This window comes from Ambystoma mexicanum, chromosome 9, assembly GCF_040938575.1.
Source record: "Ambystoma mexicanum isolate Mex_15411 chromosome 9, UKY_AmexF1_1, whole genome shotgun sequence".
Taxonomy (NCBI): domain Eukaryota; kingdom Metazoa; phylum Chordata; class Amphibia; order Caudata; family Ambystomatidae; genus Ambystoma; species Ambystoma mexicanum.
In genome coordinates, this window is record NC_090931.1 from 4,921,097 (window position 1) to 4,936,440 (window position 15,344).

General features: G+C 46.4%; 1 protein-coding gene across 1 annotated transcript in view; it reads left to right on the top strand.

Annotated features, from left to right (window-relative positions):
- CHEK1 (checkpoint kinase 1) overlaps positions 1–15,344 on the top strand; it is a 256,498-nt gene that overhangs the window by 79,809 nt on the left and 161,345 nt on the right. The window contains exons 4-5 of the mRNA XM_069614070.1: positions 9,293–9,357; positions 9,443–9,512. Of these exons, the coding sequence (XP_069470171.1) occupies positions 9,293–9,357; positions 9,443–9,512 (135 nt within the window). The remainder of the gene's footprint in view (positions 1–9,292; positions 9,358–9,442; positions 9,513–15,344) is intronic.

Consider the following 15,344-nt stretch of genomic DNA (forward strand, 5'->3'; position numbering starts at 1 on the left):
CCGTCTTGAGCTGGAGCGCTGTAAGTTCCGGAAACGCCTCAAAAAATTCCTCTTTCTCTCTCCCTCAACCTTGCTAACCTCCCATCTTTTTCTCCAACCTTCTTCCCGTCACTCTCTGCTCAGTTTTTGCTGACTGATTGCCTGGTTCACCTCAGAGCCTAACCGGTTTCAGCCCCCCACCCCCCTCGTCAGTCTTTGCACTTGCCAAGGCCACTGCACGATGTTCAGCAGACCTAAAAAGAACAGCCGCTGCAGAAGGCTGCATTGTACTCATCCTGCTGTACCTCTCCACAGCCTTCGATACCATCAATAACACCATCCTGCTGGACAGGCTACGAACACTAGGAATCAGAAACTCTGCCCTCTCATGGATTTCCTCGTTTATCTTAAATCGATCACAAATCATGCACCTCAACCAGTTCACATCCATATCCCGACCCGTAAGGAAAGGTGTCCCACAAGGAGCATCCCTAGCCCCCCCTAATTTTCAAATTCTTCCCCCTGCCCGCAATCATCCGCTCATACAATCTTACCTGGTACAAGTACACAGACTGCACCCAGATCATCCTCAAAAAAACAAAATCTCAGGGCTCTGGCAGTCGGGACCTCGAATATTGACCACTGGATGATGAACCTAATCTACAACCCTGGGAATACTGAAATCCTAGTTTGCGGGAAAACAACCCTCATCTGATTCCGTGGCCTCAACCCCTAGGACAAGCACTGGCAATTTCCAACGTGGTTAAAAAAACCCAGGGATGCACATTGGACACGTCCTATCCCTCACCCAACACACCACCTCCGTATCTAAAAGCTGCTTCTTCCATCTACGGATTCTCGGGCATATCTTCCCTTACCTCACCTATCCCCACTATTTCTCGCGCGTTAACGCCATCCTGTCCTGCCTAGACTATGCAAACTGCCTCTACCTAGGCGCTCCAGCATCTCCACTAAGAAAACTCCAAAGAATCCTTAACCTACCCGCCAGAGTACACATCAGCCCCACACTAAAAGTCCTCCATTGGCTCCTGATTGGTCGATGTGCTACTTTTTTTAAAGCCATATGCGTCGCCCACTGTGCCGCCCACAACACTGGACCGGAATTCCTTCGAGGACAAAATCGGTCCCTACCAGCCCTTAAGGAATCTCAGTTCTTGCACAACATGTCACCTAGTGGTACCACCTCACAACTCCTCCAGGCTCGGCGGATCCTCCTTCTCCGTCCAAGTGCCAATCCTCTGTAACTCCCTACCCCTACACATTGTCAACACTGAAAACCACCTAAAATTCAGAAAGGCCCTAATACACCACACACCAATTACAACAGAGGCCGGCAGCATTTGCAGTGGCTCACCTGACATACTGCCGCCCCAAGCACCACACCATTCCTTACCTAACAAATACATCAGGGAGCCATCAGTTCTTGCTATGGCACACCTCCCTCACTGCCCAGACCCTCGCTCCAGAGAGACCACGAATAATGAGACCACGCTGTCCGCACTGGACAAAGATCGCTCCATCCGACTAATTTTGAAGCCTACGGTATGTATACCTCGCACCACCTCTGTGGACACAGGCTGCAGGCACGGCCAAACATCCATGCACCATAGAATCCAGCTATGGTTATGCTCATCCGGTCTAGCAGCACATATAGCCGTCCGCACTGAAACACCTGCTGTACCTCAACACCTCTGCCACTAGCATACAGTGACTACCAACTAAAGGAAATTCGGTATAGCTGGCCACACATCGACTCCCTCAACAATAGCACTCTATTGCAACCCACCAACAGTGCCAACCCACGTGCCTGACTCTTTTGGGCTGCTTAGTCAAGCGTAGCCAGCAACCTAAGTCCTAGTCCAGTGAAAATGCACAGATGCATCTCCTAATGTAAAGCTCTTAGAACTACGGTCACCAAGGGCGTTACAGCCACAAAGCGCATTGAGGCCATACAAATGGGGAAAGGGCGCAATCTAAAAAACCAAATACAATCTAATTACTGCACTTTCAGCTTACGCTCCATGAGCGAGGCAACCTCTCTGCACTTTAACCCAGGGCCCTGTTGGACTGGGCATGTTTGTCGCCCCCCCCCCCCCACCTCCTCTTCCTTGCACCTCCGTCTGTACGCATGTATTACCTAAATGTATTAGGTCGATTGGAAGGAAGGGTTACAGCAGGCTCTGGTTACTCAGCGGGCTCTCCGGTCGCTAGAAATCGCCTCGGCTGCGTTTTCCTCATATTCATCTTCAGTTTCGGTTCCAGTGGTTGACTACCTCTTCAGCTTCCAGGAGCAGCAACCCAGACTTGCAACATTCAAACTTGGGGGAGGGGTTTTGGCAGTCCTTTCAGGACTGACAACCTCCCAGTTTGAAATGGATTCTCGCAGTCCGGCTGGAAGACAAAGGGCTGCAGAGTTTCAGACTCCTCCCTCGCTTCCCGCTTTCAGGCACTCTGGAGTGTGGGTGGGGAATCCACAGGATTCCTGCCGAAGACAACATTGACGCACAGGATTTTCTTAAAGTGGAGGTCGGGGCAAGGAACAAGAAAAGACAAGGAACACTAAAATGGGGGGAAAACGAGAACAGGGCCATTTTGGTAAAAGGAGCATCCATGGCTGCCTTTAACCTGGGCTGTGGAAACAGCCTGCGGTACTGGTGCATGAAATTAGTAAAAAGGTTCACTGCCACAGGCCGTTGAAGGTAAGCTTGTCCCTGTAACAGAAATGTTACATTTAAAAGGAGAAAGGGGATACCTTGCATCTCCCCAGCACTTCACATAAGGTGGGGTGTGCTGGAATCACTAAATAGGGATCCAAAGATCATTTCTACCCTTGGGAACTGTAGTTCACAAGGTTAGCACAAGAAAGTTAAAGGGGTTCCCTAAGGGCAACCCAGCAACAATAAAAAGGTATACACCAAAAGTTGTCAGAGGATACAATTAAAAATACACTATGTTGAGTGTTAATAATGACACCCACAAAGAGTAAAAGATTGTAAGTGTGGAAAAAGTTTCCCTCTCACTGAGGTATAGGAAAAATAATAAAATTAAATAGTAAAAGCAAAAAAGTTCTGGGGTTGAAATGTCAGGAAGATTTATCATTGCTATGAAAATTTTACCTAACACTCCTTGCAACATTACTTTTTAGAACTCAGTTCAGAGTTAGTAATACAACTCCTATACTTTCTGGAGAGGCCGTAAGCTACCCAATGACCAGTATTGACACACAATAACTATTTCTGAATGCACTCAGCAGTTCAAGGAAAGTAAAACCCAATTACACTTTAAGAAAGACCCAAGGTCTTTCACGGTAAGTAATGGACCCTATGACTATTTTGGAAATGCTCTAGGCAGTTTCAAGGGAGGCACGACCCAGTGTTGCACGGTTAGAAGAGCAGCAGCTGTTCAAGGTAAGTAAGGAACCATATACTTTTTTTAAGAGGGGCTTCAAGCAGCACAAAGGCAAGTATTAACTCAAGGACTGTTTTAGGTCTGTATAAAGCAGATCAGGGAACGTAACACCCTATGGTACACTTTATGAATAACATTATTCAAGGTGGGTAAACCCTATTGGCATGTTTTTACACTTGTTCAGTTAAGCAACGATAAAACGGTACCAAATTACTTTTCAGAAGGGGGGAAACACCATTCAGAGTAAGGCACACTGCAACTCAAAGGTAAGCGTAAATTCTTTCACAGAGATAGTACCACACTTATTCTTTCCGCAAGTGTAAGTACTTTTACACTGGTTATACTTTTCAAGACATAATCCTTTACTTATCCAGTCTTCCCTAGTTTATTGCAGGAGTTCTGAGGCAGAAGATGGACCCTAGTGTTCCAGGTGCCAGCTGTAGGAGGGTTGAAATATGTTTCGGTTGCAGGAAAGTCAAAGTTCCATAAGAGATCTTCTTAACCAAGTAAGTATTCACTTTCAGACTTATAAAAGTGTTCAGGAACTTCTGAGAAGGCACCCTATATGTGTTCAGCATTCGGCTTAGGAAAGTGGTATGGGCAAACTCCCAACCACACGACTCACCCACCCACCCAGCCTCACAGGATGCACACCAGGCTGAAGGTAAGCAATAGCCAAGCCCACACAGTACCTTAGGAGAAAAAGATCTTCAGAGTGGATGCCTTCAAGATACAGCACAACACAGGTCGCAAACCCTGAATTCTTAGAACTGGACACTGGATGGGAACTTGCAGCAGCAGTCGTCAGACGAGGCTTCTAGCAACAGATACTTCACAGATTCTTGCAGCTCTGTGGATTTGGCACCTTTTTGCAGCAGCCAGATGAACGAATATTGCCAGTCAGATTATTATATGATATGGTATTTTATTTGTATGGCGCTCATATACACGTGTTTTAGAGCGCTACGAGGCAAGGGAGGGGAGAACAAGGGAGGACAAAACAACGATCTTTCTAGGCCCGGTGACATTGAGAACGCGCAAGTGCAGGGGAGAGGAAAGGGGGGAAAGTGCAAGGGAGAGGTGTTAAGTGCTGAGCAAAGGATAAATACAACTGGTAGTGCAGCCAGTAAGGTGGCAAGTGCGAGTTTAAGGTGCAGACAAGTGGTGTCTGATAAGTGCAGGTAGGGGTTATAGATACAGGCCCAAGTGCAGGGTTTGCCAGGAGACTATGTGGGTGAAGAGGAAGTGCTAGACATCGTCTGCACTCCAGCCACCCCTTTCGAAGTGCCAGGAACGTTCACACCAAAATATGTGATGTATGAAGAACAGGTAAACCAGCAGAGAGCTGCAGTGGGGCTCTGCCCAGTGCCTGTCGGAAGAACAGCACCTTTTGAAGTACCGACACCTAAGCAAACCTGGACAGTAAGGTACCCACTGAGAAATCCATATCTGCAGACCCGACAAAGGAGTGGTTGTCGGAATGGAATACCCGAAGAAACCAAGAAGATACTAAAAGACGACGACTGACGACGTCCTGAGAAATGGGATGGACGCACATATAGAGCATATAAAGACCTAAGAATGTTGACAGAAGGACGAAATGCCATGGATAAGTGACATCTTGGGCCTAAGGTGAAACAGTTGATTTCAAGACAAAGAAACTTATGCCAGATGCACGATGAAGATATTAAGTCAGTTAAAACTTGTACATACTTCAAGAAACAAAGAAATCGTGGAGCTTGCTATGCTTAGTAAAAAGTAGGTTGCGGCAGGCGCCAACTATACATATATCTATCTCAATATCTACCTTAAATGCACTTTATAGATGAGGGAAAATCCACTACGCACATGAGCAGAATTGAACGGAGGTTACTAAAAGTTTCAAGCGGGAAAGCGTGCAGCAACAAATCGAAAAGTAAAGACAGAGGGGAAACTCCGCTAAAGGTAACCCTGCAAAGAGGCCCGGGTCGTATCAGGCTGCAATAGGCTGGCGATGCCTACAACTAGAGATAAGAATAACAGGAGTTTCCTGTTCAGCAAGGTCGAGATAAGCGCAGATGGTATACGACTGACAGAATTCAATTAAATACACAGAACTGTATGAAGAAGAGGCCGATTTCACGGTGTCCTAGTCACGTGGCAAGGCGGCAGAAAGGGATGAGACTTTCACACCTATGCATGGAGGTTCGTTGTACCCATCCTCAAACTTTCTCAGACCAAGAGGCAGACTCGAGGCCAAACTACAAAGCAGTAATAGACACACGGCCACTGAGGTGATGTTATGGTTGTACCATAAATTGAAGGAAATCTGGGGTGCAGGCTTACTCCCTGCACCTGGCCCATTATTCTGCATGTGCTAAGCGCAAGTGGAAAAGAATGTGTGGGATCCATGCCAACCCAATCATAGTGGACCATGTAATCTAGGGTCCTATAGAGAGTAGAGCCAATGGGACGTCGTACTTTTAATGACGTTTACAGTGGCCATTTCGAAGGAAGGGCTTAGTTGCCCCACCTGACATTACCCAATCCCCTCTCCCCGTTACCATATACAGATATAGTACCTATGTTAAAGTTACCTTCCTATAACCAATCAAGTTGCATGTTAGGTTTTTAAGATTACACGTCAATGATGATGAATTTTTGGTATAAAGGTTGTGGTTTTTTTTAAATTAATCTGAGTTTAAGCGAGAAGGATGATCAAGAGGTTGCTGATGTTCATTGAACTCCCCGTTTTTTGTACTTGTCATTAAACGGACTCCCTTTGCCAAACTCTTGAGTTGTCATTATTATTTGATGCGAGAGTACGAATCTGCATCCCCATCTATCTCAAGGGTGTTGCCGCTATTCTTAAAGGGCTATTTGGAGACCCCCAGTCTTATGGGCTGGCTGGGGTCCATCCAGTTCACCAGTGTGTCTGGGTGGGCATGGACCTGGGACTGAAATCCGAGGGTATCCAGGTGCACAGAGCCAAAGCAGACAGTTCAGCAGGGGGGAGGAAGAGCGAAGGCAGAAGCATTGAGGAAGGTCTTGGGGTGCTTCCGGAACCGCAGATGGTTCTCCTCCAGTTTCAGTGTGGTGGGGGGGCTATTTCAATGGGAGGCCCCAGCTGAGGAAAGAGATTTACCCCCAACTCGTTACTTGGAGAAGCGACTGACCATGAGAGAGTTGGAGGAGCGAAGAGCTCAAGTGGGAATGTATTTACGGAGGGAGAGTTGGAAGGTATTTTGGACCCTGTCCCCAGAAAGCCTTGTGGACAATGCAGAGGATCTTGAATTTAACCCTTGCAATCACTGGGAGCCAACAAAGAGATTTAAAGGCTGGAGAGTTATGAGCGCAGGGCTTGAGGCCAAGGACAAGTCTCGCAGTCCTTTTCTGGATGAGTTGCAGAGGGCGAAGAGTAGAAGTAGGCAGATTTAGAAAGAGGCTGTTGCAGTAGTGAAGCCTAGACGGAACCAGAGCTCTAGAGACAGTAAGCTTCTGGGGGAAGGGGAGTAAAGGAAGAATACCTTGGAGGAGGTGCAATTGGTAGGTAGTTTGACTTCAAAGAGATTTAAAGCTGGGTGACTGACAGCTAGGCTGGAATGAATGGGAGAAACCTGCATAAAAGGCAAGACTTTTTGGCTTGGAAGGCAGTCGACCACTGGACGAAGGAATCCGAAGAAGAACTTGAAGAGGACGCCTGCTGCAACTCCTTGACCGTTGGTTTGCCCGGTGAAGCCCTGCTGCTGTGCTGAAACTCCAATTTCGTTTCTTCTAGAGAAGCCCTGTAAGGCAGACTTCTCCCCTTGAGTTGGTGGGACCAATCCGCTCCAAAGTAAGCCACCTGGACATCCTCTCGGAGCTGGTTGAAATTCCACTTCAGTTGCTGCTGGAAACCAAATAGCTAGGGAGAGGAACACCAGATTGTGTGCGTTACTTTTAAGTTGGCCAAGAGCTCCAGAAGGATCCTCCGGACTCCCAAGAAGCAGGACTGACCGAGCCTGAGCCACCTCAACACAGTGCTTGACAGCAGATTCAAGGAAAGCCCATCTCGACAGCCAATAGTCTGCGTTGTCGCTATTTGCTGAGATGCGAGGCGCTGAAATCGCAAAGGACCACTGAATAGAAGTTGGTCCTTTTCTGTCGCCGATCGTCCCGTTGCAGTGCAGGAGTCCTCCAGACGTCCTCCGTCTTGTCCCCACGACTGAGGCCCAGCAACACAAGATCTGCAAAGCTGCACAGGACCAGAAGCCAGCCAATGCCCTTTTCTTCTAACTAAAGGTACTGTACAGTCTTAGAGAACTTCTTGTTGTAACCTTACTTGTTCTCTGTCGAGACCTGTCTTGGTTGCCCTGTAGAGTTGCTAACAGCTTCTTTACTTCACAAGCCTAAACAGCTTGTGGCCCTACTTTGAGTTGTTCTTTTCTACAGAGACTCCTAAAAACATTGTGCAAGACTTTTATCTACCTTTTCAGCTCACCTAAACTGTTGCCCAATTGACTTTGGCCTAGCCTGGCTCCCTGAATGACTCTTCATGACATTGTGTCCCAGGAAGGGGTTAACAAACTTTGCATTGGGGGTTACCAAAAGTACTTACTCTGCTTCAGAATATTTGTGTGATCTCTTGTTCTGTTCTAATAACCCTTTTCTTTGACAAACTCTTTAAGTCTCATTCTAAATGCAAACAGTGATATATTAATATCAACAGTGCCCTAGTTCCTAAAGTCACCTGAGGGTGTAGGAAGTGTCTGTGTGCCATCCCAAAAGGTTACTTACTGATTTAGAAATATTGAGAGGTTGTATTTTGCAGTGTATGTGTGTTACTATTATATTGCCCCTTCTGAAGAAGGTTTACTCAAACTGACAGTTAAATTAATAATTGTTTAATCATGAAACCATGTGTGTAGGCTTTTTGAATATTTGTCGCTCTGAACCTCTGCAACTCCCCTACAGCTCACATTGACCCCTCTTGAAATGAGCCTGGCTGCTCAATCACGCTACCAACCTGTGTAGTACAGACTTGCACCAAAGGTTGGGTTCCTATTGCCAGGAGGTCGGGGGTGGTTGTAGTGCACCCAAAGGGTACTGCATTCAATCTTGCCTAACAGGCAGGAACGGAGGGTGCAGGTGTGCCGATGAGGAGAATCCCCGTCTTACTGGCATTAAGGCAGAGATCATTGGCGGCACACCAATCCTGAATGGCAGACAGTCAGAAATAAGGGAGGGAGAAGAGGTGGCGGAGGAGGGAAGCCTGAAAACGAGCTTGAGTCATCCGCATAGCATTGAAACGACTTGGTCATAAAGGTAAAACCACTGCCACCAGCCATTCGCTTGCAATTGTAACAAAATGTTACCAGGTAAGTAATAAAGGGTATACATTGCAATCCCTCCAGCACTCCACATAAGGTGGGCTGTGCTTGCTCACTATATAAAATGTAAAGGGGATGACGATTCCTCTTTACTACTTGGGAACTGCAGTTCACCCAAGTACATGAAATCGAAATTAACAGGCTGGTCCATAGGGGCAACCCAGCCTAAACTGTAGGAAACTAGAACTTCAACCATACACTATGGAGAGACATAAAAAGAGTAGAATACTAGGTGAGAGGGGATAAAGATTCTCCTTCACCTAGGAACAAGGTAGAATAGTTATCTAGTCCAAGCAAAACGTTGTGGGGTTGACACGGGTCAGGAAGATTGATCATAAATATGAAAATCTTACCTAACAGCGGGATTACCTTTTTAGATTTTATAACTGGGATTGAGAGTGACGGTAAAATCTATACCTCAGTGTTTGTAAGTAGGATTTTGCGCATTAATTTACTTGAACGTATTCAGATACTTTGAAGAAAGTGGGTCTCCTTCAAATCTTCAAATAAAAAATTGCATGCATTGTGTCTTGCAGAGCCTGATGTTGGCATGCCGGAGCAAGACGCCCACAAGTTCTTTCATCAGCTTTTGGCTGGCGTGGTAAGCACATGATCTGCTCCATTGTTTTGTTGCTGAGCACTTGGAAAGCACTAAATAAAGTTGAAATATTTGCTTTATTTTTTAGGAATACCTCCACAGTATTGGAATAACTCACAGGGATATTAAACCGGAGAATCTCCTGCTCGATGAAAGAGGTGAGTCTTGGAAATAACCCATAACTTCTTTCCTGCTCCAGGTGGGCGGGGGGTGTGGGAGAGGTAAAGGGTAACATTGTGTAGGCTGGAGCTGGAGACCTACTACTTTCCAATCGTGTTCTTGGTTTGTTCCTCTCATTTGGTGGTGCTCTTGCTCGGAACTTCCCTGGGAAGTATGGCTTAAGGACCTTTAGCCCCGATCCCTTTTCAGCCTACATTCATGCGATGCAGTCACTCTGGTAGTTTTTTCTGTCTCCCAGAAGAGCCTAGCCAGGCTTGGGGGAGTGTTCTCTTGCTCATCCCTGTCTCACAGATGTTCTATGGCTTCCCTGTGGGCCTGGATGTGGTTTGTGGGGTAGTTTAGTTTATTTGTATAGCGCAGTCTAACCATGGGGGTAACTGGGCGCATTAAACTTGTAGGACAGCATAGGTAGGTTTGGGGTCTCCATTTTAGCTACTGAATGCGGGAAGCCGTTCTTTTATTTGTGAAACCAGTTTGTTCCTGCTGTTCCAGGAGATTTCTTGCATTCTTGGAGTTTTTCTTTCCAAACTATGCTGCTTCCTAGACACCTGGTTGTTGGAGTAGTGTGTTGCACTCTATAGTCTCTCCCCAGCCCCATGGAAGAGAGAGCAATCGACCTGTTTGAAAGGTGCCATTTGCGTTTTCTTAGGCCTGATGTGGATTTTCTCAGGAATGATGGTATTCAGTATTGCACGGAGGCGGTGTGGAAGTGGCTGTACACACACAGGGAATCTAGTGCTTGAGGTTTCTGACCTGGTCGCACATGGATGTCAAATTGCTCTGGAAATGCCCAGATATCATTGAAATGTTGGAATACCAATGTATGGCCAAGATCCCTTCCGTGGTTTATTGCTTCTGGGGTATGGTATGATAACGTGCTTAATACCCAGTGGTCTATAAGCGCGGACCCTTGGATCGAACCTGTAGTGCGCTGTGTGTCTTGCTTCCAAGACGAGCACGTTGCCCGTGAACTATTCTCCCGAGACCTCCCGGGTGTTGCAAAGTGGGCCATTTCCCAAAAAATCCTAATGTTCAAAATGTACAGGAAGCGACTTCCCATATGCACACTTCACTGAAACTAGTTGGCTTGTATTTCTATCTTAAATCTCTCGTCCAATGAGATGATGATTTACACCAAACCACAGTTATGGGAAGCCTAGAATCTGTTTTGAAAAAAATGACTTTCTGTATATTTTGCCCACTACTAACTTTCAAGTGATTTTTCAGCCCACCAAGAATCCAGTAACTCACAATGGTTGTGAGCTGTACTTGGGATTAGGTGTGTGTCATGGACATGAGGTGGTTGTGGGGGTGGGGGAACAGAGTTGTCACCGGCATTCCACAAGCCCTGAAGGTGCTGTTCAGTTGCTCTGTTGGAGTGATCTCCTGATGGTCCAATGATTCTGCTGCTAATGGAGCGACTCTGTTTTGAAAACAGTCTGCGTCTGGAAAGACAATTCAATCGGTGCATGGGACTAAGGCAGAATCAGGTGTGTTCCAGCAGCTCATCCCTATCAATTGTTTGGCAAAGCGAGAACCTATGCTACTGTGCGTGGATATTGTGAACCAAACGTGAATGCTTGTTTGTCACTCAGGCTGTGCTGTAGGGTAAAGTACCTTTGTCTGACCGTAGGCTGGGTGTTTTTGATGCTTTTGATCCCATTGATTCTTTTAGGAATCCTATACGACACACCAATGGATTTTTTATGATGCTTTCAATCCAGAAGTACAGGGATACCATTCACCCGATCATGCAGACCATGTTCCTTCATACAGTAAAAACCTCTCCCAGCCGGATACATTGCTCTTAGTGGGCTCAGCTTGCATGATGCTGTTAGCATCTTATAGAAAAATGTTTTCCATTTGAATTGAAAGTAAAAATGAAATTTATTTTGTCTTGTAATTTAACAGTTGGAAATATACAAATAAGGACGGCACTCTGGGTCCACTGAGTTGCTAGACTACTATAATAGTCCCAATAACTTCATCTGCCCAACTCGGGCATGTTTAAACCGCAAAAGTGCTTGGAGATTGCACGATAAGTGGTGCCTATAAAGTGGCAAATTCATGAAAAATGCATTCTCCAAAAATCTTAGATTTTCATTGATTCTTAACAGTCTCCATGTTTAGAAATGTTTTATTTTTAATTGCTCTATACACTATCAAAATGTCTGAATCAAGTTCATCTGTCTGCTAGATAATCACTTCTCCGAGAACCTGGGCATTTTTGCTGATTTGAGTACTATTTTAACACTAACCTGGGTCACGAACCACATGCGTCGTGCGCAGTCTTTGTCTGGACCTTTCATTTGGAGGAAGTTTTATGTTTTCCAAAAATGTAGTGTGAATAATCTGTTGCAATTGAACATAACAAAGTACTCCCTGTACAGCTTTGTGTGTGTGTGTGTAAACATGTCATAGCAAGAGTCACCCACCACCCACTTAAGACCTATTTAATAAAACCATGCTTGGCACTGTGCTGTTATTTTACTGGTGTCGACACCTACGTCCATAGTACAGCGCAAAGCCCACCTACCACAAAAAGGCCATTGTTTACTTGATCTACTTATTACAATTACGGTTCCCCAATTCACTCCTTACACTCCCACATTCTTCATTCCTTTGGGCCCCTACACCCCTTTGGGCCCTTTCCCTATTACCACACCTGTTCTCTAAGCCACCTCTCCCGGTCTTTGCCACTTTGTGGACCTTCCTTCGCCAGCTCCCTTTATGCCCACCCCCTTCTCCCAGGCTAGTCTGTCTCTTAACTCCCCACCCTTAGGTTCTGCCTCTACTCAGCGCCCTAGGAACCTTCTGTAGCCACCCGTCTCTGCCTTACCCGCCTTCTGCCACCTGCTCTCTCCAGGCTCCATGGACCCTACTCCAGTCTCCTTCCTTTAGCTCTTTTCCCAGCTTCTTCTCTTCCTACAGCCAGCACTGAAGGACCTCTTCCTCCTGTAGCCCCCAAATACTGACTGAGCCCTTGAGGTTCTGTAAGGCTGTGTCCCTCCTTTCAACCTCCCTGTTGGAATGAGGGTGAGGTGTGGTGTTTTTTTTTTTTTTGGTATGGTGCATTTGGCAATCCTAGTTCCCATCACCCTCCCCACTTAAGTTTGAATGGATTCTGGTGCTGATTCAGGACCCTTGCTGCCAGCCCCACAGGAATGTCTTGTTATCCTAAGATTTGTGACTCCCACCATCATCCAACGCAATCAAACCGATGCAAGTCTGAATCCGGAGCCTGGTCAAGATGGCATTTTCAGTTGCAAGGTTCTTCATTAGACTGTCCAAAACCTATGCTAGCCCTAGTTCTAAAGAAAGCAGTCTGAAAGAGTGCTTGTCGGGATGATCTCCAAAACAAGGTCCCCTGCCCAGAAACCTACTCTTACCCGATTGCTGTCCTTACCAATGTGAACAATAAGAACCTAAGGGACTATGCTCAAAAGGAAAGAATGGTAGCTGGTTTCTCTGAGGAACCTGAAGGCGTCCTCACTTCTATTCCCCCTGTATCCTCCTCTCGGGTGGCCACGGAAAGGCCACCGTTTTTGGATCCCGACTTCGGGGGTGGATATGTGAGGGAGGATCACCTGGGTGGAGGAGACTTGGGGAGAGGACGTCCTTAGTTGAGACCTGGTATCCCCCATTTCCTTTTCCCAATGAACCCTCCATCCCTCAAACCTTTGTAGGCTTATGTCAATCTCTTCCCTCCAAAATTTTCCCCAAGAAACACCCCTCTCAACACTGGGACGAGGAAGAGACCAACTAGTAAATCACATCCTCCTTTTGATAATCCAAACACATATTTATTAAGTGTTTGCTTGTTAGGCGCTTATACAAAATGAAAATAGTTTTGAAGCGCAGGAGTGGAGAAATATATTAAAGTACATTAAAAACACAATATATAAAAGCAGTGGGGGGGTGGGAGAGGAAGCACAGGACGAACCTACTATGCCTTGTGAGTATTCAGGACGTGCAAGTGCAGCAAGAAAGAAGGCGGGGGCTCGGTGCTGTGGAGTCTGTGCTCATGGGTGAGCCACAGATGAAGAGCTAGGAATGTTGAGTGCTACACGGCCTGGAGCAGCGAGGGGTGTAAGTGTGAGCCACCATGGTGGAGGGTCTAAGTTCAGATAGACAGGAGTTGGGCCAATTGGGTGTGGGAGGTCAGGGCCCTGAGGATGCCTAAGGGCCCAGGACACACCGCAGCAACTGTGGGATTAGTGGGGGAGAGAAGATCCTGCTCTAGGCGCAGAGGGAGGGGGAGGCTGTTCCATAGGACCACCTGCCCTCTGTTTAGCCAAACGCTTTACACACAGAGTTGGAGCCAGCGGAGCGTAGTGGTCTAGGGGGGAGTATTTAGTAAGATAAAGTTGAAGATGGTGTGGTCCCTGGGCTCCGACCGCCTTGTGGATGATGCAGAGGGATTTGAATTTAATCCGTGCAGCAACCGGGAGCCATTGAAGACTTTAGGTCAGGAGAGTTGCGGTCCCTGGGCTGAAGGCCAAGGATAAGTCTTGCTGCCCTCTTCTGGGTTGGCTGGAGGGGTCGCATAGTGGAAGTAGGTAGATTCAGGAGGAGGCTTTTGCAATGGTCAATCCTAGAGAGAACCAGGGCTTGGGGTCACATTGAGCCTCTGGTGGAAAGGGAGAAAAGTGAGAATCCCTTTGTATTTATTGAGTTTTATATAGCGCTTTACAGAGAACAATAGGCAATACATAACGTAAGCAAAGTGAGTCTATTTTTAAGAGTCCTGTAGGAAAGAACAATATGCAGCGAACAGTCAGTAATACATAACTTGGGCAGTATGGGGCGATGAGAGAGGGAGAGAGAGATTGATTGATTAATTAGCGGGGGGGAAATAGAACTTCGGTTTTCTCTGCGTTTATCAAGTGGGAGGTCATCCAGGATTTGATGGCAGTGAGGCAGGATGAGAGTTTGTGATGGATGTTGGGGTGAAGGATGAGAAAGAAAGAAAAAGTTGAGTGTTACCATCATAGAAGTGGTGAGATACTCCAAAGGAAGAGATGATGGGAGCAAGAAGGGAGGTGTTTGTTTATTTTATTTATAGAGCGCTCCAGACCCAGAGGTAAGAGGGCGCTTTTAGTCAGGTTACAGAAGCAGTGTGCATATATTATACAGTTGTACATTAGTGCAGTTTTAGACCAGTTGCAAAAAAAATGTATATATATTTGGCAATGATACATTTGTGCAGTATATACAGTTTGCATTGTCATCATTAAAGTGGGGTAGTGTCGTCAGTGTAAGAGATAGGCAGAGGTAGAGTTCATTTTTCTTCAATGGCCAGCCAATGACTTGTTTCCTGAAGGATTGAAATGATTTGGTTGATTTAATGTTAAGTGGTAAGGTATTCCACAGCTGAGAGGCCAGAGCCGTGAAGCTAGAACCCCCAGATCTTTTTAAAGTAAATCTGGGAACTGTGAGGCATAGTGTGTTGGATGATCTGGCAACCCTAGTAGCTGATTTTAAGGTGAATTTGTTGGTGAGATAAGGTGGGGCAGGGTGGTTTAAGGCTTTGTGGGTGAGGCATACAGTTTTTAGGTACATTTTTTTTGTTTAGCCATTTGCAGGATATTCTAGGGGTGGAGATGTGCTCTCGCCTGGGTATGTTTAGTGCTGCTCGTAGTGTTATTTTGGAGTGCCTGTAGTTTGTTTACGGATTGGTTGGCACCTATGTAGAAGCTGTTGCAATAGTCCTATTTGGACTCTGAGAGCCTCTAGCCAGCGTGAGACAGCTGTTGGTGGACAGGAAAGGCCTGCAGGCCCTGATCAGTTTCCCTGTGTAGGCAGTGGCT